The sequence below is a fragment of the Nuphar pumila genome, chromosome 12, assembly GCF_984573655.1.
Source record: "Nuphar pumila chromosome 12, dmNupPumi1.hap1.1, whole genome shotgun sequence".
Lineage (NCBI taxonomy): Eukaryota > Viridiplantae > Streptophyta > Magnoliopsida > Nymphaeales > Nymphaeaceae > Nuphar > Nuphar pumila.
Genome location: NC_143260.1, coordinates 1,178,751 through 1,203,404, shown reverse-complemented (window position 1 = coordinate 1,203,404; position 24,654 = coordinate 1,178,751). Strand labels below are relative to the sequence as shown.

At 35.9% G+C, this 24,654-nt stretch overlaps 1 protein-coding gene across 1 annotated transcript in view; it reads left to right on the top strand.

Annotated features, from left to right (window-relative positions):
- Nucleotides 1-24,654, top strand: part of LOC149819586 (putative apyrase 6) — a 55,239-nt gene that overhangs the window by 27,673 nt on the left and 2,912 nt on the right. Inside the window, exons 2-5 of the mRNA XM_089983929.1 lie at nucleotides 27-139; nucleotides 485-592; nucleotides 1,642-1,696; nucleotides 17,990-18,178. Of these exons, the coding sequence (XP_089840055.1) occupies nucleotides 27-139; nucleotides 485-592; nucleotides 1,642-1,696; nucleotides 17,990-18,178 (465 nt within the window). The remainder of the gene's footprint in view (nucleotides 1-26; nucleotides 140-484; nucleotides 593-1,641; nucleotides 1,697-17,989; nucleotides 18,179-24,654) is intronic.

The following is a 24,654-nucleotide window of genomic DNA, read 5'->3' as shown; positions in this document are numbered from 1 at the left end:
GTATGTAGCAATTGCATGTGATGCAGGCAGAGATGAGAGTATTTATGCTTGGATTGCTGCAAATTATGCTCTTGGAACGTTGGGAGATGATCCTTGGAAAACCAATGGCATAATTGAACTTGGTGGAACTTCTTTACAGGTCCACTTCTTTCTCCATGGAATTTGTCATGGATTATTTCATCATTGTTTTCTACTGTTGCTTATCTTATCAGAGTTGTTGAATATGGGGACTTTTGTGATTTCACTCCATTCTGACACTTTTAAGTGTTTGACTTTTTAATATAAAAGCACTAAGTTTATGTAGTGCACCATTTGATGGTGGTCCACTTAATAAATGAGGTGCGGCTATATACTAGATCTCTAAAACAGTGGAACAGTGTTTTTTTTAAGTAGCTATGTTGCATCAGCCAGCCAAGAAGCAAAAATTCTGCTGCATTTATGATTGCATGATGTGGTAGATTGAAACATTCTTTTTGTTATACAGGTTACTTTCGTTCCAAGAGAGCCACCACCATTAGAATTTTCTCGAGTTGTTAAATTGGCAGGAGTTACTTATAATCTCTACAGTCAAAGCTTGCTTCAGTTTGGGCAGGTTATTCTCTTTCTAGAGTTTCTCCTTCAATCTCTTGTTTTCATATTAGTACTTTCCAGCAATAGAAATCAAAGATATAGTGATCTATGTTTAGTGTTAAGCTTACTGTCCTGAGATTTATTTAATGTCTGTTTTGTTCCTTACATTGCAACTGTCATTTGACTACAATTTCATATGCTTGCATAATTTATTATTTCTGTTGCAAATATACCACTTCATGAAATAGTTTCCTTTTACAGTAGATCTAGGTTTGAACTCATTGAGTTGATGTATGATACTATGACATGCTTCTGGGTCAGAACTAGAGCTGGTTGGACCACTAAGGCAATGTAATTCAGTATAAAACTCAGAGCCTTATTCACCCTTGACTGAGTTTACTCAAAGGAGCCCCAGTACCAGATTGAAGGACCAGTTCTGTTTGTTTACCCTTGGAACAAAATTGACAGGTAGAACGTAGCTTTCATCTGAAACGGGGAGAAAAGGGTGCTAAGTAACATAAGAAGCTTGTGTTATTCAATATAAACTCCTATTTTCTTTTATGTGTGAAGGCTAAGCAGAAGAAATTCTTTAAGAGGTGATACAGGACCATAACAGGTGTGATGAGCAGCAACCATGAAGAAAAACTCAAAATTTTTTAGTGCACTGTGGTATATTTAGTGCCTGGATGTTGGTATTTCATGATGGCCAAGCCATATGTTTTCTGGTAAGGCATATGTCTTACCATCAGAGGCATGCGTTTGAGGCATATGCCTCTGTCATTTGCTGCATATATGCTTTTTAGCTTTAGGATGTTGATTTTAGTGGTGAAGCTCACAACACATATATAAGAAAAAGTTTTGAACTGCTCCTGATTCTTTCTTTTTGAGGCCGTGTTCTATTTTTGGTGGCTTTCATCAATTTTGTATTTGAAATTTTTATTAAAAGAATTACTACCTGTACAAAAGCAACTTTGTCTTTCTTTTTGTGCTTTTATTAGAAGAAATTTTTCATTGGGTGTAAATGCAGATATAGGGTTAGTCTGCTTAATATTGACTTGTATGGTTTTGCAGGATTCAGCTTGGGCATCATTGCATGAAGTCCACACTTCTAGAGTCCTGAAATCTTGTAAGCCAAGACTTTGAGCTAAATTTCCTCTTACTGCATTCTTTGAAAGAGGTTTGGTGGGACATTGAAGTATATCCACTTCTTTGAGGTTTTGAAGGTCGTGTTCATTCTCTTAAGAATGCCAAGAAGCAACTGTTTGAAGTGTTCCATATTTCATGGTCAGATTACTGTGTGGTTTTAAGAAATGTTTCACAAATCACTTGGCATGCTGAAACAAAAGGATTTGACCTCAGTGAGGAAAACTGTGCCTCTAATTAGGGATGGGAAAACAAGCTGACCATCTTGTGGCTTGGCTCATGTTCTGTTCATAAAGAGCTTGTTCAAACTCGTTAAATAGGCTCAGGAAGCTGAACATGAACAATAGGTACTCAGCTCAGCTTGACTTGTTTGAGCTCGTTAAGTGGTAAAAAATATATTTTAGATATGTTTTACATCATACAAAGCATATGTAAACCATATGAATGAACTATTTGATTTGCAACAGATAGGTTTAATGGTAAAATCTTATTACTTCGAGCTTTGAAACAATGATTTTTTTAATCCCATATCTTCCAGCTCTAAACAATGTATTCTTTATGTAATCAAGCCCAGCTTGAACTCAGCTTGTCTAACTCGGACTCATTATCAGCTCGAACTCGCCTTGGCTCCCCACAAGAATGAGCCAAGCTTTAACACTTCAAGCTCGGCTCCTTCAGCTTGTTTATCAGCCCTACCTCTAATATCCTTAGCCTTTGATGGAATTGTTAGTGAACAATTTTTCCAAGACTTGTTTTCTCCTTAACGATTTTGAGTCCCAGGTCATTGTGTTATGCTAATTGTCATCACTGGAGGTATTTTTTCTAAAAGATAGGCATCATTTTATTGCATGGATTCTTTGTTTTTTTTTATCATAACTGAAAGATATGGTTTGTATATTGAGAGAAATGCAAAAGTGCTCTTTGTGGTTTGTTAAAATATGTAATCTCATATGTATTCTCATAGACAGCTCATGTAATTCCTTGTAATATTTTTTCTTTTTTTCTAGTTAGTTTTTAGTTTGATTAGTTCTAGTTAAAACCCAACTAGAACTAACTAAAATCCCTATTTTAGGACATACATAGGCTTCACCTTTTTTACTAGTCAAAAAGGCATTTTTGACCAAGTCAAAAAGGTGCAGCCCCAAGGGAGTGGAGCCGTTGGGAGTCCGACGACTCCCTTGAGGCTCCTCTCATTTTCTCTATAAATGTGGGGACTATTTCCCCTTGTATATTATCTTTTGTTGTGGGAGTTCTCTCCCGAATTTATGAAATATTATTTTTCATTTTATGTATACCCTTATTTGGGTATTGTGTATGAGCTTAAGCTCTTTTGTGAATGCTTTTGATTCGTGAATCCTCTTTGTGAGTGTTGAAGAAACAATCCTTGTTGGAGTTTGCTACATTCTTTCATGGTATCAGAGCTCGGTTGATAGAAACAATCAGTCCGGAGTTCTCGTGCATTGGGAAGCGTGCCATTCGAGTTTTCTTCAAAAGAAAGAAGCCTTTTTGAAGGGGTAGTTGTGTGGAGCCTTGAAATCTTGGAAGGCTAGATATTTTTGCTTCTTGTGGTGGTGTATTTTTCTCTTATTCTTTCTTTTTCTCCCCTTCTTCCGTTCCTAAGCTTGTAAACTGGATGACAATGATAATGTTGTTAAAATGTATCTCTTATATATATATATATATATATAATATAATATTACATCAATACCCGATAGGGGTATTTTTGTAAATTCACATAGTTGTTTTAAAAAACAACTATTTTCAGTTTTTTGTTAAAATGTATTTTTCTTTTCTTATTTTTTCATTTATTTTTTTTGTATTTTTTAAAGGCCAAAAGGGGCTCCAACCATAGAGTCGTTGGAGCCCCCAACGGTCATAAATGTGACCGTTGGGGGCTCCCAACGACTCCATGGGAGCCCCCTTTTGGGCTCTCCTTTTGAGGCATTTTGCCTCTCTTTCTCTCCACTCCCTTTTGTATAAATAGGGGTGATCCCCTTGTATATTTTTCCTTCTTGAGAGCTCTCTCTTTTTTCAATAAGAGGCTTTTTATATTGTTGCCTTCTTAAAGGTTTGTGCTTGTATTGTCTCTTAGTGGATTTGTGATATTGTCTCTTTTATTCATTGTTGTAAGTGTTTGTATGCACTTTTTATATTTCCGCAATATCTCATTACATGGTATCAGAGCCACTCGATTCTTGAAGGAAAGGTATGGTTCATGTATTTCATATTTGGTGAATCTCTTCTCACTTCTTGGCAACATCATGGAGGCAAAGATTGACCTATCCTTCAAGCTCAATGGAAAGAATTATATGATGTGGGCATCGACAATGGAAAATAATCTCAAAGGAAAGAAACTTTGGAGTTTTGTCATGGGCACCGTTCCGGAACCTAAGCTTATGCTCACAAAGGACGAAGAAGGTCAAGAAAAGGCTCTTGAAGGAGATGCTCGCCTCAAGGCCATTGAAAATCATCAAAAGGAAGTGGAAGATTGGGAAAGCAATCACGCAAAAATCCTTGTGTGGTTTATGAACAATGTTGAGCTTAAGGTATGTGCTAATATAGCTAAATTTCGTAGAGCCAATGAGGCTTGGTCCTTTATAAAGGATCTTGCAAGAGCATATTTCTTGCAAGAAAAGATTAGAACCACCAAACAAGGTGATTCTAGCATTCAAGACTATTATAGTGCCCTAAACCCACTATGGGATGAATTGACTCTCTTGGAGCCAAAATGGGTTTCTATGGAAGATATTGATTTAAGACAAAAACAAATGGAACAAGAACGATTGTTTCAATTCCTTTTTGGGCTACGTCCCGAATTTGAGCAAGTGAGATCCTCACTTCTCCATAGATCTATTTTTCCTCCTATTGAGGATGCTATTGCCGAAATCACTCAAGAGGAGACAAGGCTTGGCATGAGTAAACATGTTGATGAAGTACTTGCCGTATCAAAACCGGGTAACAATGTTAGAACCTATAAACCTCCTCATTTTGGGAAACAAGAAAACTACAATGGAGGAAGAAAAATGATTGTTTGTCATTATTGCTATGAGCCGGGTCACATTAAACCCGCTTGTCCAAAGCTTAATGGAACTTTCAAGCCTAAGGTGGCCTCTCTTGAAGAAACTATCACTAAAGAAGATGAAGGCAAGAACAATGACATCAAAGAAACTCTTGGACAAATATCTATGGCTCTCCAACAAATTTTAAAAGTTTCTTCTTCCACATCGGGTGCGGCTATTGCTTCGTCATCTTCACCCGGTACGTATTCTTGGATCCTTGACTCCGGAGCCTCTTTTCATATGAACCCCCATGAAAATGCACTTATTGATGTTTGCACCAATTCAAAGGACTCTTGTGTCTCTACGACCGATGGAACTTTTTTAAAAATTTCAAGTATTGGCTCTTTTAAAGATTCTCAAAAATTTTGTGTTCCAAAAGTAAGAGTTGTTCCCAAACTAAATTTAAACATTTTTTCGGTCTCTCAAATTGCCGACCATGGATGTGAAATATCTTTCTCATCTAATGGTTGCTTTGTGCAGGATCTCCGGTCCGGGAAGCGGATTGGGCAAGGCCATAGAAAGGGAGACCTCTATTATATGGACCATCTCGATCTCCCTACAAATTATTTTTGTTCTTATGTCCAAGAAAAAAACATGGAAACTTGGCATAAAAGACTTGGTCATCCAAGTTATTCCAAAATGTATCTATTTCCTTTTGGAAACAAATTTTGTAAGGAAAAAAAAAATTAATTGTAAAGATTGCATTTTTGGAAAAATGAAGTCTATTCCATTTCCAACTAGAACTTTTCTCTCATCAAGACCTTTTGAATTGGTGCATTCGGATGTTTGGGGGCCTTCTCCGGTTATGTCTAAAGGGGGTTATTCATATTATGTTACTTTTATTGATGACTTTACTCGGTATGTTTGGATTTATTTTCTTAGTCATAAATCAGAAGTATTTACTTCCTTTAAAGATTTTCATAAAAAGATTCAAAACCAATTCCAAAATAACATATCTATTTTAAGATCTGATTCCAGTGGTGAATACTTATCCCACAAATTTCAAAACTATTTAACCCAAAATGGAATTTGCCATCAAAAGTCATGTCCTAGGACTCCTCAACAAAATGGCCTAGCGGAAAGGAAACATAGGCACATTATAGAAACCGCTAGAACATTACTTGTCTCTAGGAATATTCCAAAGAAGTTTTGGGCCGAAGCCGTTCTAACCTCAACTTATCTAATCAATAGAATGCCTTCTTCCAAATTAAAAAATGCTTCTCCCTATGAAAAGCTCTTCAAATTTTCACCTGATTTCAATCGTCTTCGTATTTTTTGTTCCAAATGTTTTGTCTTATTAGATAAAAGGGATAAGTTGTCTCTAAAAGCAATTGAATGTGTTTTTCTAGGATATGGTGAAAATCAAAAAGGGTATAGATGTTATGATTTTAAAAATGATAAACTATATGTTTCAAAAGATATAACATTTCTAGAAGAAGAGAACGGTTTTGATAAAATAGAAGAAACAAATGAAATTAATTATATATTCTTATATGATCTTATTGATGACATACAAGAAGATTTTCTTAAAAACCTAGAAGATACACGTGAAGTGTCCCATCTTGATATAACATCCTCAAATGATAGTGATTCAAATATAAATGATAGTGATACAAATATAAATGTTTACTCAAGAAGAAATCAAGAAAATCCTATTAGTGCCCTTGAAAAATACTCTCAAATTTCTGAATCTACTGAGGAACCACAAGTTAGACATTCTTCTAGAATATCAATACCCCCAAATAGGTTTGTATCCTATGATTCCTTAACCCCCAACTATCGGGCGTGTTTAATAACCTTACACTCTTATTTTGAACCCGCTCACTATAATCAAGCTAAATCTATACCACACTGGGTTAAAGCAATGCAAGTTGAACTAAATGCATTAAAAAAGGCTAATACTTGGGAAATAGTTAATCTGCCCTCACACAAAAAACCTATTGGGTGTCGCTGGGTCTTCAAAGTTAAAACTAAAAGCGATGGCTCTTTGGAACGATATAAAGCTAGATTAGTCGCTAAGGGATACTCTCAAGAATATGGCGTTGATTATGAAGAAACATTCGCTCCCGTAACCCGAATGACCAGTGTCAGAACCTTAATAGCTGTCGCATCAACCAAAAAATGACCTATTTATCAACTTGACGCAAAAAATGCATTTTTAAATGGCAGTTTAAGTGAAGAAGTTTACTGTTAAAATGTAAAACTGTACATATATGTATATATAATAATATTATATTATTATATATATATAAATACATTTTTCATTTCTTTTATTTCTATAATTTGTTTCCTTTATTTTTATTTTTTGTCTTTATGTCATCTAGTTCAGTTTGAACTAGAATGACTGTTGCTAGTCAAGTCCTGTCCAGATTTGACTAGCAATAGAGCTGTTGGACTGACACAGTCCAACAGCTCTTAATAGAGCTGTTGGACTGTGCCCAACAGCTCTATTGAGTCCTCTTTCAGCTGTGTATATAAAGGGGTGCAGCCCCTCTTGTATTTTACTCCAATGCTTCTTAAGCAATTGGTTTTTCATATCAATAAAGAATACATTTTTATTTTTATTTTGTTTCCAGTTATACCCTTTTTAAGGGTTATGCTTTAGTGTCATTCTTGACACTTGCTCTTGTTAATCTAAGCTCGTGTTTTGAAGATCCCCATTTCATTTCATGGTAGCAGAGCCGCGGAAGTACTAAATCTTGAGGAAAAGCTGCCTCGGTTTCCGTGCCCATTTGCAAAAGTGTTCGCCACTTGAAGAGAAGTGTTTTATCACTTCATTGGAGAAGATTTCACATCTTGTTGTATTGTTTTTTTTTCTTTCTTTTTCATTTTCCTTCTTGTTTCTCTTTTATCCCTATTCTTTCTCTCCTTGTAATCGATGGATGACAATGATAAAGTCACCATCATGCCTATGAAACTAAGCGATACGAACTATGTAACATGGGCTTCAATCATGAAGCACCATATATGGGAAAAAAGCTTATGGGGGATTGTGGATGGTTCCGATTCGGAACCTAAGCTATCTCTTACTAAAAAGGAGGGAGATAAAGAGGTCCCTCTATCGGAAGAAGAGAAAATCAAGGCTATTGCCTCATACGAGAAGAAATTGAAAGAATGGAGAATATCTCATGCGAAGATAATGTCATGGCTTATCAATAGCGTTGACATTAAAAAATGCTCAAGTCTTGCCAAATTTGATCATGCTGATAAGGCATGGGAATACCTTAAGAATATGTATTCCCTTAAAGATATTGCACACGTGTGCAACCTCCAAGAAAAAGTTCGAATGATGACACAAGGAGACAAAACTATTCGTGAATATTACAATGGGTTGTCCGAACTTTGGGAAGAACTTTCCCTTTTAGAACCAAAGTGACATTGTGCCGAAGACATCGAGCTTCGTCAGAAACAACTCGATGCTGAACATTTTTACCAGTTTATCACTGGATTAAGGCCGGAATTTGAAACCACTAAATCGGCCCTACTTCACCGAGGAAAAATTCCTTCTATTGTTGAAACTATTGAAGAGTTAACAATGGAAGAAAATTGTCTCCGGAAAGGTTCTTTAAAAATTGAAGATGATTCCGTTTTAGCCGTGTCTAGACCAGGGAATCATGTTCGATCATATAGGCCTCCTCACTTTAACCGACAAAATGGTGACTATGATAAGAAGAAAGTTATTTGTCATCACTGTCATGAACCGGGACACTACAGGCCACAATGTCCCAAACTTAAGGAGCTGAGAGAAAAAAGAGCTGCAATTGCTGGATCGGAGCCTAAAGATCAGGATGCACCAGTTTCCCTGGCCCAACTAATGGAGATTCTTCAGCCTCTCATCAAAGGTGCCTCTTCCTCATCTGAAGCTTCAACCGGCGCAGCAGCCTCATCTTTTTCTGATCTAGGTAAAATTTCTTGGCTTCTTGACTCTGGTGCATCTTTTCATATGACCCCAAATAATCAAAGTCTATCCAAATGTGTTAAAAATAAAACAAGTGTGTCAAAGGTCTTTACTGCTGATGAGACTTCTCTTGAAATAGAAGGAATAGGAAATTTTGAAAAAAATTATAAAACAAAAAATTTTTTTATTCCAGAAATTAGACATGTTCCCAAATTAAATTTAAATCTTTTATCTGTATCTCAATTTTCTGATTATGGGTGTAATATTTCTTTTTCTTCTCATGGTTGTTGGGTACAGGATCGCCAGTCAGGCAAGCTGATTGGGGAAGGCCATAGATAAGGAAGACTCTATTACATGGATTTTTTGGAAATGCCGAAGAAAGCTTTTTGTTATAATATTCAAAAAATAGAGTTGGAACTGTGGCATAAGAGACTTGGTCACCCACATATAGCCAAAATCCAACATTTTCCAAATCTAGGGAAATTTTGTAACTCTGAATCATTTGATTGTAAAGATTGTATTCTCGGCAAAATGAAAAGATTACCATTTTAGAACAGAACATTTTTCTCTTCAAGACCACTTGAATTAATACACTCGGATGTTTGGGGTCCTGCACTAGTAATTTCTAAAGGAGGATTTGTTTACTATGTTATTTTTGTCGATGATTTCTCCCGACATACGTGGATGTATTTTCTCAAACATAAGTCTGAAGTATTTTCATACTTTCAAACTTTTCATAATATGGTTAAAAACAAGTTTCAAAATGATATTACTATTTTTTGCACAGATTCAGGGGGAGAGTTTTTATCCACAGATTTTCAAAATTATCTTAAATTGCATGACATCACACATCAAAGATCTTGTCCTTATACACCTCAACAAAATGGACTGGCAGAACGAAAACATCGCCATATTATAGAAACCACTAGGACTTTATTAATAGCAAATCAAGTCCCGAAAGACTTTTGGGCAGAAGCTGCCTTAACTGCCACCTATCTCATTAATAGGATGCCATCTTCTTCGTTACAAAATATCACTCCCATTGAAAAACTTATGAACATTTCTCCAGACTACTCTAGACTAAGAATATTTGGGTGCAAATGTTTCATATTTACTGACAAAAATGATAAACTTTCCCCTCGTGCGATTCCCTGTGCCTTTTTAGGATATGCTGAAAACCAGAAAGGTTATAGATGTTTTGACTTCAAAAATAATAAACTATATGTGTCTAGAAATGTTTCCTTTCTTGAAAAGGAGAGATTCTTTGATTTTAGAAAATTAAAAGACGTCACTGAGTACTCCTTTTTGCTAGATCTAACATCAACATCTGATGAATATGACCTTGACTGTAACTTTGATGATGATCAAAGAATTATTGATCTTAATGTTGAAAATGAAGAAGTTCATAGAGATACTAGTATTCAATATTCCAGGCGACAAGAGTCTAATCCTCCATGTGCACTTGAGAAATATTCTAACATTCCAACTAGACAATCAACCCGAATCTCGAGGCCTCCAGGAAAGTTTGTATCATACGAGTCTTTCTCACCCACATATAGGGTAGTTATTGCATTAATTCACTCATATGAAGAACCATCCACATATTTTCAAGCAAAAAATGATATCAAATGGATAGAAGCCATGAAAGCTGAATTAGATGCACTTGAAAAGGCTTCTACATGGAATATTCAAGATCTTCCTCCAGGGAAGAAAACTATAGGATGTCGATGGGTTTATAAAATTAAAACCAAGAGTGATGGTACTCTTGAAAGATATAAAGCCCGTTTAGTAGCCAAAGGTTATGCCCAAGAATATGGGATTGATTATGAAGAAACCTTTGCTCCGGTGGCTCGTATGACTACTGTCCGAACCTTAATTGCCTTAGCTTCTATCAAAAAATGGTCTATTTTTCAAATGGATGTCAAAAATGCTTTTTTAAATGGAAAGCTAGTTGAAAAAGTATATATGGAACCCCCTCCTGGTCTAAGTATTCCTAAGGGTAAAGTCCTTCGCTTAGAAAAAGCTTTTTATGGACTTAAACAAGCACCAAAAGCTTGGTATGATAGGTTTAGTCATGTTATGATTGATATTGGTTTTCAATTCTGTTTAACTGACACTGCTTTGTTTATTAAGAATTCTGATGCAGGAATCATTGTGCTTCTTCTTTATGTGGATGATATGATCATCACCGGAAGCGATAAACAGGGAGTTGAAACAATCAAAACACTTCTTAAATCTCATTTTGAAATGACTGATTTGGGCTTGTTGAGATATTTTTTAGGCATTGAAGTTGCTTATTCTCCTAGAGGATATTTATTATCTCAGACTAAATTTGCTTTTGATATTGTTTTCAGGTCTGATATTACTGATGATAAGAAAGTCGACACTCCAGAAGTTGTTAATGTTGAAATGAAGATTGATGATGGAAAACTTCTTGCAGACCCTACTCCTTACAGACAGTTTGTCGGGGCACTTTCCTATCTATCCATTACCAGACCAGATATAGCACATGTTGTTCATATAGCAAGTCAATTTCAACATACTCCTACTTCTGTTCATATGGGAGCAGTCATGCGTATTATCAGATACATCAAGTCCTCTCTTTCACGAGGACTTTTCTTATCTTCCTCCTCTTCTCTTGATTTAATTGCATATACTGATGTTGATTGGGGAGGTGATCCCAATAACAGCCACTCAACCACTGGCTTTTGTGTCTTTTTAGGGGAATCATTAATCTCGTGGAGGTGTAAAAAGCAGCAGAAGGTATCTCTCTCATCCACCGAAGCTGAATACACAGCCATGGCAACCACGACCATGGAAGTAGTTTGGCTCCGACGACTGCTTGCTGACATGGGAGTTGAAGCAACAAAGGCTTCACAAATGTGTTGTGACAACAAAAGTGCGATCTACATTGCCAGTAACAGAACATTCCATGAACGCACCAAACACATCGAAATGGATTGTCACTACGTCAGAAAGGAATATCTACACGGGATAATTGATCTGCCATATGTCACTTCAGAATATCAGTTAGCAAACTTCTTTACAAAGCCTCTCGCTGCTCCCCGATTTCACTTTCTCTTAGACAAACTTTCGCTCATTGTACCGTAAGTTTGAGGGGGAGTGTTAAAATGTAAAACTGTACATATATGTATATATAATAATATTATATTATTATATATATATAAATACATTTTTCATTTCTTTCATTTCTGTAATTTGTTTCCTTTATTTTTATTTTTTGTCTTTATGTCATCTAGTTCAGTTTGAACTAGAATGACTGTTGCTAGTCAAGTCCTGTCCAGACTTGACTAGCAATAGAGTTGTTGGACTGACATATTCCAACAGCTCTAAATAGAGCTGTTGGACTGTGCCCAACAACTCTATTGAGTCCTCTTTCAGCTGTGTATATAAAGGGGTGCAGCCCCTCTTGTATTTTACTCCAATGCTTCTTGAGCAATTGGTTTTTCATATCAATAAAGAATACATTTTTATTTTTATTTTGTTTCCAGTTATACCCTTTTTAAGGGTTATGCTTTAGTGTCATTCTTGACACTTGCTCTTGTTAATCTAAGCTCGTGTTTACATGGATCCGCCACCCAGAATTAATGTTAAGCAAGGTCTAACACTTGTTTTGAAGGCATTATATGACCTCAAACAAGCTCCTAAGGCTTGGTATGATCGTTTCAGTGATATCATGGTAAAGTTAGGATTTCACTCTTGTTATACTGACACTGCTCTTTTTGTTAAAAATGCAGGTACTAGTATCATAATATTGTTGCTTTATGTTGATGATATGATTATCACTGGGAATGATCAAAATAGTATAATTGATGTTAAAAATATGTTAAAAAATAATTTTGATATGTCTGATTTAGGTTTTCTTAGATATTTTCTTGGAATTGAAGTTGCATATTCTTCTCGAGGATATATTTTGTCACAGATGAAGCTTGCTGCAGATATCTGTTCTAAGTCTGGGATTTCTGATGACAAGAAAGTAGAGACTCCCGAGGTTATTAATGCCAAATTACGGTTGGAGGATGAGGTTCTTCTGGAAGATCCCACACCTTACAGACAACTCATTGGGTCTCTTACCTACTTAACCATCACCAGACCAGATATCGCCCATGCGGTCCACTCAGTTAGCCAATTTCAGCATGCTCCTACAACTGTGTATATGAGTGTCGTTCTCTGAATCATCCGCTACATTCGAAATACCATCAATAAAGGGTTATTTCTATCCTCATCTTCTTCCTTGAATCTTCTTGCTTATACTGATACAGATTGGGGAGGTAATCCCAATGATCGAGTCTTAACTACTGTTTTTTGTGTTTTTTTAGGGGACTCTTTGATTGCCTGGCGATGCAAGAAGCAGCAAAAAATTTCACTGTCATCCACGGAAGCTGAGTATCGGGCTATGACAACCACGACAATGGAACTTGTATGGCTTCGCAGTCTGCTTAAAGACATGGGGGTTGATATTACCGAAACCTCAAAATTATGTTGCGACAACAAGAGTGCCATCTATATTGCGAGCAATCATACATTCCATGAGCGTAAAAAACATATCGAAATGGATTGCCACTATGTTTCTGACGAATTCTTACGAGGAACAATTACCCTACCGTATGTCACTTCAGAATATCAGTTGGCGGACTTCTTTACTAAAGCTCTTCCGGCTCCTCGCTTCATGTTCCTTCTTGGCAAACTTTCCGTCATTTCCCCGTAAAGTTTGAGGGGGGGTGTTAAAATGTATCTCTTATATATATATATATATATATATATATATATATATTGCATCAATACCCGATAGGAGTATTTTTGTAAATTCACATAGTTGTTTTAGAAAACAACTATTTTCAGTTTTTTGTTAAAATGTATTTTTCTTTTCTTATTTTTTCATTTATTTTTTTTTGTATTTTTTAAAGGCCAAAAGGGGCTCCAACCATAGAGTCGTTGGAGCCCCCAACGGTCACAAATGTGACCGTTGGGGGCTCCCAACGATTCCATGGGAGCCCCCTTTTGGGCTCTCCTTTTGAGGCATTTTGCCTCTCTTTCTCTCCTCTCCCTTTTGTATAAATAGGGGTGATCCCCTTGTATATTTTTGCTTCTTGAGAGCTCTCTCTTTTTACAATAAGAGGCTTTTTATATTGTTGCCTTCTTAAAGGCTTGTGCTTGTATTGTCTCTTAGTGGATTTGTGATATTGTCTCTTTTATTCATTGTTGTAAGTGCTTGTATGCACTTTTTATATTTTCGCAATATCTCATTACAAATGTCACCATTAAGCCCATAAAACTCAATGATTCAAACTATGTAATATGGGCTTCTATCATGAAGCACCTTATTTGGGGAAAGGGGCTATGGGGATTAGTGGATGGAACCGATGAGGAATGCTCACTAAAGAAGAAGAAAGAAAAGAAATACCTCTTTCGGAGGTAAAAAAAGTTAAAGTCGTTTCCACTTATGAGAAAAAGTGGAAAGAATGAAAAATGGGTCACACCAAGATTATGTCTTGGCTCATTTCTAGTGTGGATATAAAGAAGTGTTCAAGTCTTGCGAAATTTGAATACACTAATGATGCTTGGGACTATCTCAAGAGAATGTATTCTCTTAAAGATGTTGCCCATATATGTAATCTTCAAGAAAAGGTTCGCAACATGGTTCAAGGAGATAAAAGTATTAGAGAATACTACAATAGCTTGCCCGAGCTATGGGAAGAATTGACTCTCTTTGAACCAAAGTGGCATTGTTCATAAGATATAGAGCTTCGCCAAAATCAAAAAAATGCGGAGCATTGTTTTCAATTTATTAATGGTTTAAGACCAAAATTTGAGACAACCAAATCCGCTCTTCATCGGGAAAAGGTCCCCTCTATTGAAGACACAATTGAAGAATTGAGTATGAAAGAAAATCGACTGAAGAAAAGAATTTCAAAAAATAATGATGACTCGGTTTTAGTAGTTTCAAGACCCGGGAATCATGTTCGTCCATATAAACCTCCACATTTTGGAAGAACATATGATGAGAAACACGAAAGTAAGGTGGAAAGAAAAGAAATAATTTGTTATTATTGTCGAGAACCTGGGCACGTCAAGATGTACTGCCCAAAGCTAAAGAAGCCTTATGAAAAGAAGGTTGCTACTGTTGAAGCCCAACAAGAGACAAAAAAAACATCAATTGAAAGCATGTCACTATCTCAACTAGTGGAGGCACTTCAACCACTTCTTAAAGGAGCTTCCCCATCTGCTGGAGCTGCGTTTTCTTCTGTAAGCATCTCCGATCTAGGTAAACCCCTTTGGCTTCTTGATTTCGGTGCATCTTTTCATATGACCCCTAACATAGAATTATTGTCTCAATATCATAACTCAAGTGGTTCAAACGTTTTGACTGCCGACAAAACTTCTCTTGAGATTAAAGGAATCGGATGCTTTGAAAATACTTCTCAAAACTCAAACAAATTTTGTGTTCCAAAAATTAGATATATACCCAAACTTAATCTAAACTTTTTATCCGTATCTCAATTAACTGATCATGGGTGTAATGTTTCATTCTCCTCTCGTAATTGTCGAGTACAGGATCACCAGTCAGGGAAGCTGATTGGGGAAGGCCATAGGGAAGGAGACTTGTACTACATGGATTTTTTGGAATTTTCCAAGAGTACACTGTATTGCAATGTTCAAAAGTTGGATTTGGATCTTTTGCACAAAAGATTTGGACATCCTTGTATATCCAAGATTCAATACTTTCCGAACATGGAAAAATTTTGTAATTTTGAAACCTTTACATGTGAAAAATGTATTCTTGGAAAAATGAAAAGACTACCTTTTTCGGAAAGAACCTTTGTTTCTACACAACCACTTGAGTTGATTCACTTAGATGTCTGGGGTCCTGCACCAATTATATCAAAAGGTTGGTTTATTTATTATGTTATCTTTGTAGATGACTTTACACGACATACTTGGATTTATTTTCTTAAACATAAATCTGAAGTTTTCTCGCATTTTCAAAATTTTCATAATATGGTCAAAAATCAGTTTAAAGAGGATATCTCAATATTTCGTACCGATTGAGGAGGAGAATTCCTATCAAAGGAATTCAAAGATTATTTAAATCAATGTGGAGTTGTACATCAAAAGTCATGTCCTTACACTCCTCAACATAATAGCCTAGCTGAAAGAAAGCATAGGCATATTATTGAGACAACAAGAACCCTCATCATATCACATCAAGTACCAATTTTTTTTGGGCTGAAGCAGCCTTAACTGTTGTTTATCTCATCAATAGGATGCCCTCTTCTTCGTTGAATAATATTTCTCCAATCGAAAAGCTTTTTAAACAAACTCCTGATTACTCTAGGTTAAAGGTATTCAGGTGCAAATGTTTTGAGGCTAGATTAGTTGCCAAGGGCTACTCTCAAGAATATGGAATAGACTATGAAGAAACCTTTGCTCCAGTAGCCAGAATGACCACAGTTAGAATTCTAATAGCCCCTATTTCTATAAAGAAATGGTCCATATATCAAATGGATATTAAGAATGCGTTTATAAATGGTAGTTTAATTGAAGAAGTATACATGGATCCACCACCAGGAATTGATGTTCCTAAAGGAAAAACTCATCGCCTAAATAAAGCCCTGTATAGACTTAAACATGCTCTGAAAACTTGGTATGATAAATTTAGCAAGGTGATATTTGATTTTGGTTTTCAATCTTGTCTTATTGACACTGCTTTGTTTGTTAAGAATTCTAATGCAGGTATCATTATCCTCCTTCTCTGTGTCGACGACATGATCATCACTGACATTGACAAACAGGGAGTGTGCAATATTAAAAAATTTCTCAAAACTCACTTTGAAATGAGTGATTTGGGTTTCTTAAAATACTTTCTTGGTATAGAAGTTGCATATTCTTCTAGAGGATATTTGCTAACACAATTTAAGTTTGCTTGGGATATTGTTGTCAGGTCAGGCATTTCAGATGAAAGACATGTGGACACTCCAGAAGTTGTAAATGTCAAGATGAAGAGTGATGATAGAGAACCTCTTGAAAACCCAACTCCATATAGACAACTCGTCAGGGCTTTGTCATACATTTCCATTACAAGACTTGACATTGCACTTGTTGTCCATACAACCAGTCAATTTCAACATGCTCCAACCTCTGTCCATATGGGAGCAGTTTTGCGAATTATCAGATACATTAAAAATTCTATCTCTCGAGGTCTATTTTTGTCTGCTTCTTCTAATCTTGAACTTCTTGCTTATACTGATGCAGATTGGAGAGCTGATCCGAATGATCGTCATTCAACGACATGCTTTTGTGTCTTCTTGGGGGAATCGTTGATCTCATGGAGATGTAAGAAGCAACAAAAAATATCCCTTTCATCAACAGAGGCTGAATACAGGGCAATGACTACCACCACTATGGAAGTAGTCTGGCTTCGACGACTACTTTCCGACATGGGAGTTGAAAGTTCAGAAGCATCAAATCTGTGTTGTGACAACAAGAGTTCTATCTATATTGCAAGCAATCGGACATTCCACAAACGCACCAAGCATATAGAAATGGACTGCCATTATGTTCGGGATGAATTCTCGCGCTGCACCATCAATCTTCTTTATGTTGCTTCAGAATATTAGTTGGCCGATTTCTTCACCAAGCCTCTTGATGCTCCTAGATTTCACTTTCTCTTAGGCAAACTTTCGGTTATCCAACCGTAAGTTTGAGGGGGAGTGTTAAAATATGTAATCTCATATCTCATATGTAATCTCATAGACAGCTCATGTAATTCCTTATAATATTTTTTCTTTTTTTCTAGTTAGTTTTTAGTTTGATTAGTTCTAGTTAAAACCCAACTAGAACTACCTAAAATCCCTATTTTAGGACATACATAGGCTTCACCTTTTTGACTAGTCAAAAAGGCCTTTTTGACCAAGTCAAAAAGGTGCAGCCCCAAGGGAGCCGTTGGACTCCCAACAGCTCTAGAGCCGTTGGGAGTCCAACGACTCCCTTAGGCTCCTCTCATTTCCTCTATAAATATGGGGACTATTTCCCATTGTATATTATCTTTTGTTGTGGGAGTTCTCTCCCGAATTTATGAAATATTATTTTTCATTTTATGTATACCCTTTTTTGGGTACTGTGTATGAGCTTGAGCTCTTTTGTGAATGCTTTTGATTCGTGAATCCTCTTTGTGAGTGTTGAATAAACAATCCTTGTTGGGGATTGCTACATTCTTTCATGGTTTACATTAATTGTAGAAGATGCTGCAAGACATGAGTTTTTCTAGAAATTATAATCTACATTTCCATTGATGCAGCACCAAATTCTGTTGAAGAAATTCTGATGGATCCATGTATTCCAAGAGGATACTCTCGTCATTCAGATGAATTTCACCTTTCAACACATTCAACATCTGTCTCTGGCAAGAAACTATTGGAGGTCTACTCAACAGGGAACTTTTCTGCTTGTGTGTCTGAAGTGTTGATGCTATTAGGAAAGGTAACAGGTAATGTCCCTCATAATCCTTTGCAACATAATGTCATCTTCTCAGATTTGTTGCATGCATTATTGATTATGTTGGCAACTCAGATGTGTCCTTCTGCATGCACATGCACGCACACACACACACACACACACACACACACACACACACACACACACACACACACACACACACACACACAGTGTTTCTTGGTGTTCTTGATGTTACATGAGATAAGAACTGTACTGCATTTTGCTGCAAAAAAATATGAAAATATTTAACTTAATTTTTTACAGAAAATAAAAAATATATATTGGAAAAGCTAAATAATCATGTCATAAGAAAGTGAAAATTGCTTTAACTAAACAAATGTGTTTTCACATGAAAAAAGGAGCTAAAATAATGGAAACGTTGCCTAATTAAGGGGCAATGAGTTATAGTAATAGACAAAATATTCTTTCCAAAATTTCAATCTTCACCTTCCAAGGACAGAAATTCATGGAAGAGTTGGGTGCAGTTCCATGGATAAATTGAATAACTCTTGTTGATGGTACATGGAAGCAGAAATGGTTCTTATTTATAGCTTGATTTTGGAAATCTCTAAATTTGACAAAGAAAAACCTAAGTACCAAAACTTGAAAAAGAAAAATGGACCATTCTACAATTATTTTGTTTCTTGCCTCAGACAGGCAAAATGGTGATATGCTTTTGCCAAATATTATGATAATTTGGTATATTCAATTTGGTGTGATTTGGTAAGATGTGGTATTGGAATTCAAGTCACTATGGCACTTGCAGACACTCACGTGTACAACTCCCATCGCCCCTTGTATTTTCATCCTAGTTTCCCTGCCATTTGAGTTTTAGTGGAGTATTCTCTCTCTTTTTATTAGTATTAGAGTTAATAAGGTACACCCCATTATATAGACTGACTTTGTTATGATACAACTTTACATGATGGACCATAATGCCCTTATGCAAGACACTATTCAACAAAAGATGAAAAGCCTTGTAAACAATAAAAATGACACAGATACCCCTCTGCTACATATACACGCGACGCGACATATAAACTAATGTACGCATTACATGCTTACACAATCATCACAAGTTGGAGATAGTGAGTAAAATTGAAATGTAGATAGACTTTTTATGGGTTAAAATTTAGATGTAGATAGACATTTTATGAAAATGTCGATAATCTTCTGTTTGGATCTTACATAAGGCAAAGAGAGGGCTCCATCCAAATATTTCATTGTTTGCAGTGACAGTTTATCTCAATGTGTTTATTGCCCTCATGAAATTTTGGATTCTTGGTGATATCACTGATATGTATAGCACTTTGATTGTCACAATGAAGTGGAGTTCTTTCCAACTTAAACCCATGTCTTCAAGAGCCATTGAAGCCAAATAAGTCTTATTTTACTCTGTGCTGCGGCTGTATACTTAACTTGTAGACAATGCAATCCTTTGATGTTTGTTGGTCCTTCATAAAATCAAAGATTCACCAAGAAAGATGCAAATGTCAGCAGCTGGATGCCAATATCTAGTTGATCCTCCATAAATTATGAAGAAGCTGATGATGATGGTGATGAGAAGAACAAGATATAATGCATAGTGTTTTTAACATAAGATCCTTTGCACTGATAAATTGGTTCACTATGTGTACATCATTGGTGATGTCAGGTCTAGAAATGCTCAAATAGATTAAGCTCTCCACCAATTGTCAATATAAGACCACCACTAAGTGGCTTCCCATTACTTGTGGAAGCTTGACAGTAGTCTCTATGGATGGATCAACATACATTGTATCGTTAGCTATGAGTTGAAGCTTGAAACTAGTCTCTATGGATTTATCAACATACTTTGTATCATTACCAAAGTGAGCTCGAACGACCAAATCAATAGCACACTTATGCTGAAATAATAAGTACCCTCTCCATGACATAGTTTAAAAACTCGCCAGATCAACCCAGTGACTCGGTTGACTCGGCTTGGATTGCCCAGTCACTAGGTCAAAAAACCGGTTGAACTCGGTTTGTACAAAACTCGGCCGAGTCATGGGTGAGTCATGCATATATATACATAAATAATATAAATATTATGTGTATTATATATAAAAATATGGCTATACATGTATTAATAAAATTATACATTAAAAATATTATAAAAATATCATATAATGCATATTATATATAATATATTGGTAAAATACTATAAAATATAGATAGTATATACATATATTTATATATTTTATATAAAATTAACATGACCCAGCCGGGTCACCGAGTTGACCCAGCCAAGTCACGAGGATGAGCCGAGTGATGAGTCACTGGGTTTTAAAACCATGCTCCAAGAATATGCTATCTTCAATCTTAAAAAGTATCAAAAACTCCTAATTCCTTTATATCAAACAACCTGGCAAGCCTCTGTTTAGCAATTTTTATCACGTGTGTCATCTCTTGTAGTAATCATGTCATCCAGATGCAACAAAAGCAGTGTTCTCCAGTGGATATAGACATAATTTAGACAAAATTAGTTCATGTATATGCTAGCTTAAATCAGGAGCTATACAGCTAACTTTCAATATCGGCATGACTGACCAGTTGCAGTGCAAAATGCACCACAACATAGTATATAATTGGTTAGAGCAAATTCATTAGCTGTCATATGTCATGATGCTTTTGAATCTATTAACCAACTGTAATTAATATTATGAACACCTGCAATGGTTGTGCCAATAAGGGATGGAGTGGAGGAAGAGGCAGAAATAATGGACTGAGCAAGTAGGTTCTGAGTATGCTCAAGTAATTGATGTGAAAATGTCTTCAAAAAGATTATGTGCACAAAGGCACTAGATCCTCAATATGAAATGTGTGCACAAAGGCACAAGATGAACCCTCACAAAAGGATACAAATGCACAAAGGCATAAAAAATAAAGTGAACTTTTATTGAATAAGAGTAAGAGCTTTACAAAAAGCTTAAGAATTACAAAAGGGGTGAGACCCCTATTTATACACCATAGAGCCCATAGAGGGGCTCCACATATAGACGTTGGAGCCCCTCCAATGGTCATATTATTGACCGTTAGAGGGGCCCAACGTCTATATGATGTGGGCCCCTCAATAGCTACAGACAAAAAAACAAAAAGAAAAAAAAATAAGAAAAAAAATACAAAAAGAAAAAAGAAAAAGAGCATATTCAAAACAGAATATGCGTGAAAAAGAAAAAGACTATTTTACCTTTAAAGGGTATTACAAAAAATATATATCTATATATATATATACATAGACATATATATAGGATATATATGTATATGTATCTCTCTCTATATATATATGTAGATATATATAGATTACATTTACATTTTAACATCTCCCTCAAACTTACGGTGTAATGACCAAAAGTTTGCCAAGAAGAAAATTGAATATAGGAGAACAAAACGCCTTAGTAAAGAAGTCAGGCAGTTGATATTCTGATGTTACATAAGGTAGATGAATGACTTTCTTCAGATATTCTTCTCTAACAAAGTGGCAGTACATCTCGATATGCTTCGTGCGTTCATGAAATGTATGATTCTTGGCAATATATATTGCACTCTTGTTGTCACAACACAGTTTCCTAGGTCCTTGAACACGAACCCCCATATCTTCCAGCAACCTTCGAATCTAAACAATTTTCATGGTTGAAGTTGTCATGGCTCGGTACTCAGCCTCACTAGATGATAGAGACACCTTCTGTTGTTTCTTGCATCTCTAAGAAATTAACGATTCACCTAAGAAGACACAAAAACCAGTGGTGGAGTGACGGTTGTTTGGATCATCTCCCCAATCAGAATAAGCAATTAAATTTAATTCAGAAGATGAAGATAAAAATACTCTTTTATTTATGGATCCCTTTATATATCTTATAATTCGAAGAATGACACTCATATCAACTGATGTAGGGGTATGCTGAAATTGACTCGCAACATGCACAACATGCACAACATGCACAATATGCACAACATGAGAGATATTTGGTCTAGTGATGCCTAAGATACATCAAAGATCCAACGAGTTATTAGCTTTCTCTAGAATCTGCAAACAAGAGATTTAAGAGAAGAAAGAGAGAAAGAGGCTGCAATGAGTCACAATTTTCATAAAGAGAAATCGTGACCTCTTTCATTAATATATAGGCAAAAGCCCTAATACAAGTTGAGGGTATTTACAAGTATGCCATTATGTTGTGGACATGGTACATACAAGTAGTTTGGATCCGGATCCGGATCCAAACTTAAATACAAAACAATGCACTGTTTAATAGTCTCCCTCAAGTTGTGCATGATTTTGGATCATGGACAACTTGCTCTTTAGGAACCAAAAGCGGCACTTTGTGAGTCCTTTAGTAAACAAATCAACCACTTGGTCTTCTGTTCTAATATAATGAGGCTCAATCTCTTTTTCTTTAATCTTCTGCCTGATAAAATGCTAATCAATCTCAATGTGCTTGGTCTTGCTATGATGAATGAGATTGAGAGATATTTGAATAGCAGTAAACGGCATAAGCTCCTTCATTCTCATTATTGTTTGGAGGCATAGCAAGAACACTTGGATTGATTTTACTCATTCTCAATCGAGTTTCTTCTCCACTTAGCTTAGTAAGAACATCTTTAAGAGGCGGATAAGTGAAAGAAGATAAAAGGGAAGATCTTATTTGCTCGAATTCGGGTCTAAGCCCATTCAAAAAGTTAAAAAACCGATCTTTCAATTGTTTGTGTCGAAGCTCAATGGCTTCTCCACTTCATTTTGGTTCAAGCATATCAAGCTCATTCCAAATAAATGACAATTTGGCGAAATATTCTCTAATAGTCAATTCGCCTTGTTGAAGTGTCAACGCCTTTTTTTGAAGATAATACTTGTGGGATAGATCTCTCGAGGTATACATCCTCTCAAGATATTCCTAAACTTGAGGTGTTTTTTTAAATTTCAAAATATTTGCATTGATTCTAGTTTCAACTGAAGAAAAAATCCATGAGAGAATTTTGTAATTTTTCATCTCCCATTTTTCATGCTTTTTGTTATATTTTTCAAATGCTTTTGCTCTTTCTTCTCTATCAAGTACTTTTATTTTCCTTTTTTTAACTATAGTGATTTTTTGTTCGGGTTCCGGAATCGTACCTTGGATGTACCTCCAAAGTCCCTTACCCTTGATGTGAGCCTCCATATTGCCGGCCCAAATATGATAGTTTGACCCATTGAGTTTGAAACTAAGGAAAAAGTGGGAGTCTTTTTCTGCCATTGAGGAGCTTTTATGAGAGACAAAAGAGTCTTCAAAAAATAGAACACTTATCACAACGGGTCTTCTTTAAGCTTACTTGATGTAGTGTGTCTCACTAGAAGTAGATTGCAATAGATTTCGGGGCCAAAATATAAGAATGAAGGGCACGATTTTTGAGGCGAGCACCGTGATGACACAATACACAAGCTATTCTTCTAGAGACCAAGCTCTGATACCATGTGAAAATGTTTTTAAAAAGACTGTACACAAAGGCAACCCTCACAAAAGGATACAAATGCACAAAGGCATAAAAAATAAAATGAACTTTTATTGAATAAGAGTGAGAGCTTTATAAAAAGCTTAAGAATTACAAAGGGGGTGAGACCCCTATTTATACACCATAGAGCCCATAGAGGGGCTCCACATGTAGACGTTGGAGCCCCTCTAAGGGTCATATTATTGACCGTTGGAGGGGCCTGGCCCAACGTCTATATGATGTGGGCCCCTCAATGGCTAAAGACAAAAAAATAAAAAGAACAAAAATAAGAAAAAGAAAAAAGAAAAAGAGCATATTCAAAAAAGAATATGCATGAAAAAGGAAAAGACTATTTTACCCTTATAGGGTATATATATATGATATATATGTATATGTATATGTAGATATATATAGATTACATTTTAACAATTGATTGTGGCCAAAACACACTAACATGTCTTCATAAATTTTCACATGAATTAGCTTTTTCAATAGACCCAAAGACAACAGAAGTTTCAGATTTTTTCTTTAAACTTGGACTGTACTTCACATGTTCGAGTTCCCTGCAATAGGTACATCTCACTCCACTAAAGTCAGTTTGTGAAGTGTCAAGCTGCACAAGTTTAAAACCTGTAAAATGCCTAGTAATCACTTGAGCAATATCCTTCATAGATCAAGTGCCAAAAGATTTACTCTTAGTTTCCTACTCTCCTCAACTGTGTGCTCTGCTCATGCTTGCCTGAGAGTACAGAATGTAGCTTTATAAAGCATCACACTGATCACATTATGAAACTTTGGATGCAGAGCATAAAGAACTCAATAACATGTGATTCACCTTTCCTATATTCTTTGCCTCCATACATGTCTTGCATTCTTTGCACTTAAGCACTTTCATGTGACTTCATTAATGCAAGAGCATCTCATAACTGTTGCATCTTCATGTAGAAGTTTTAACTGGTCTTATTATCTTGCCTAAGAGCTCTG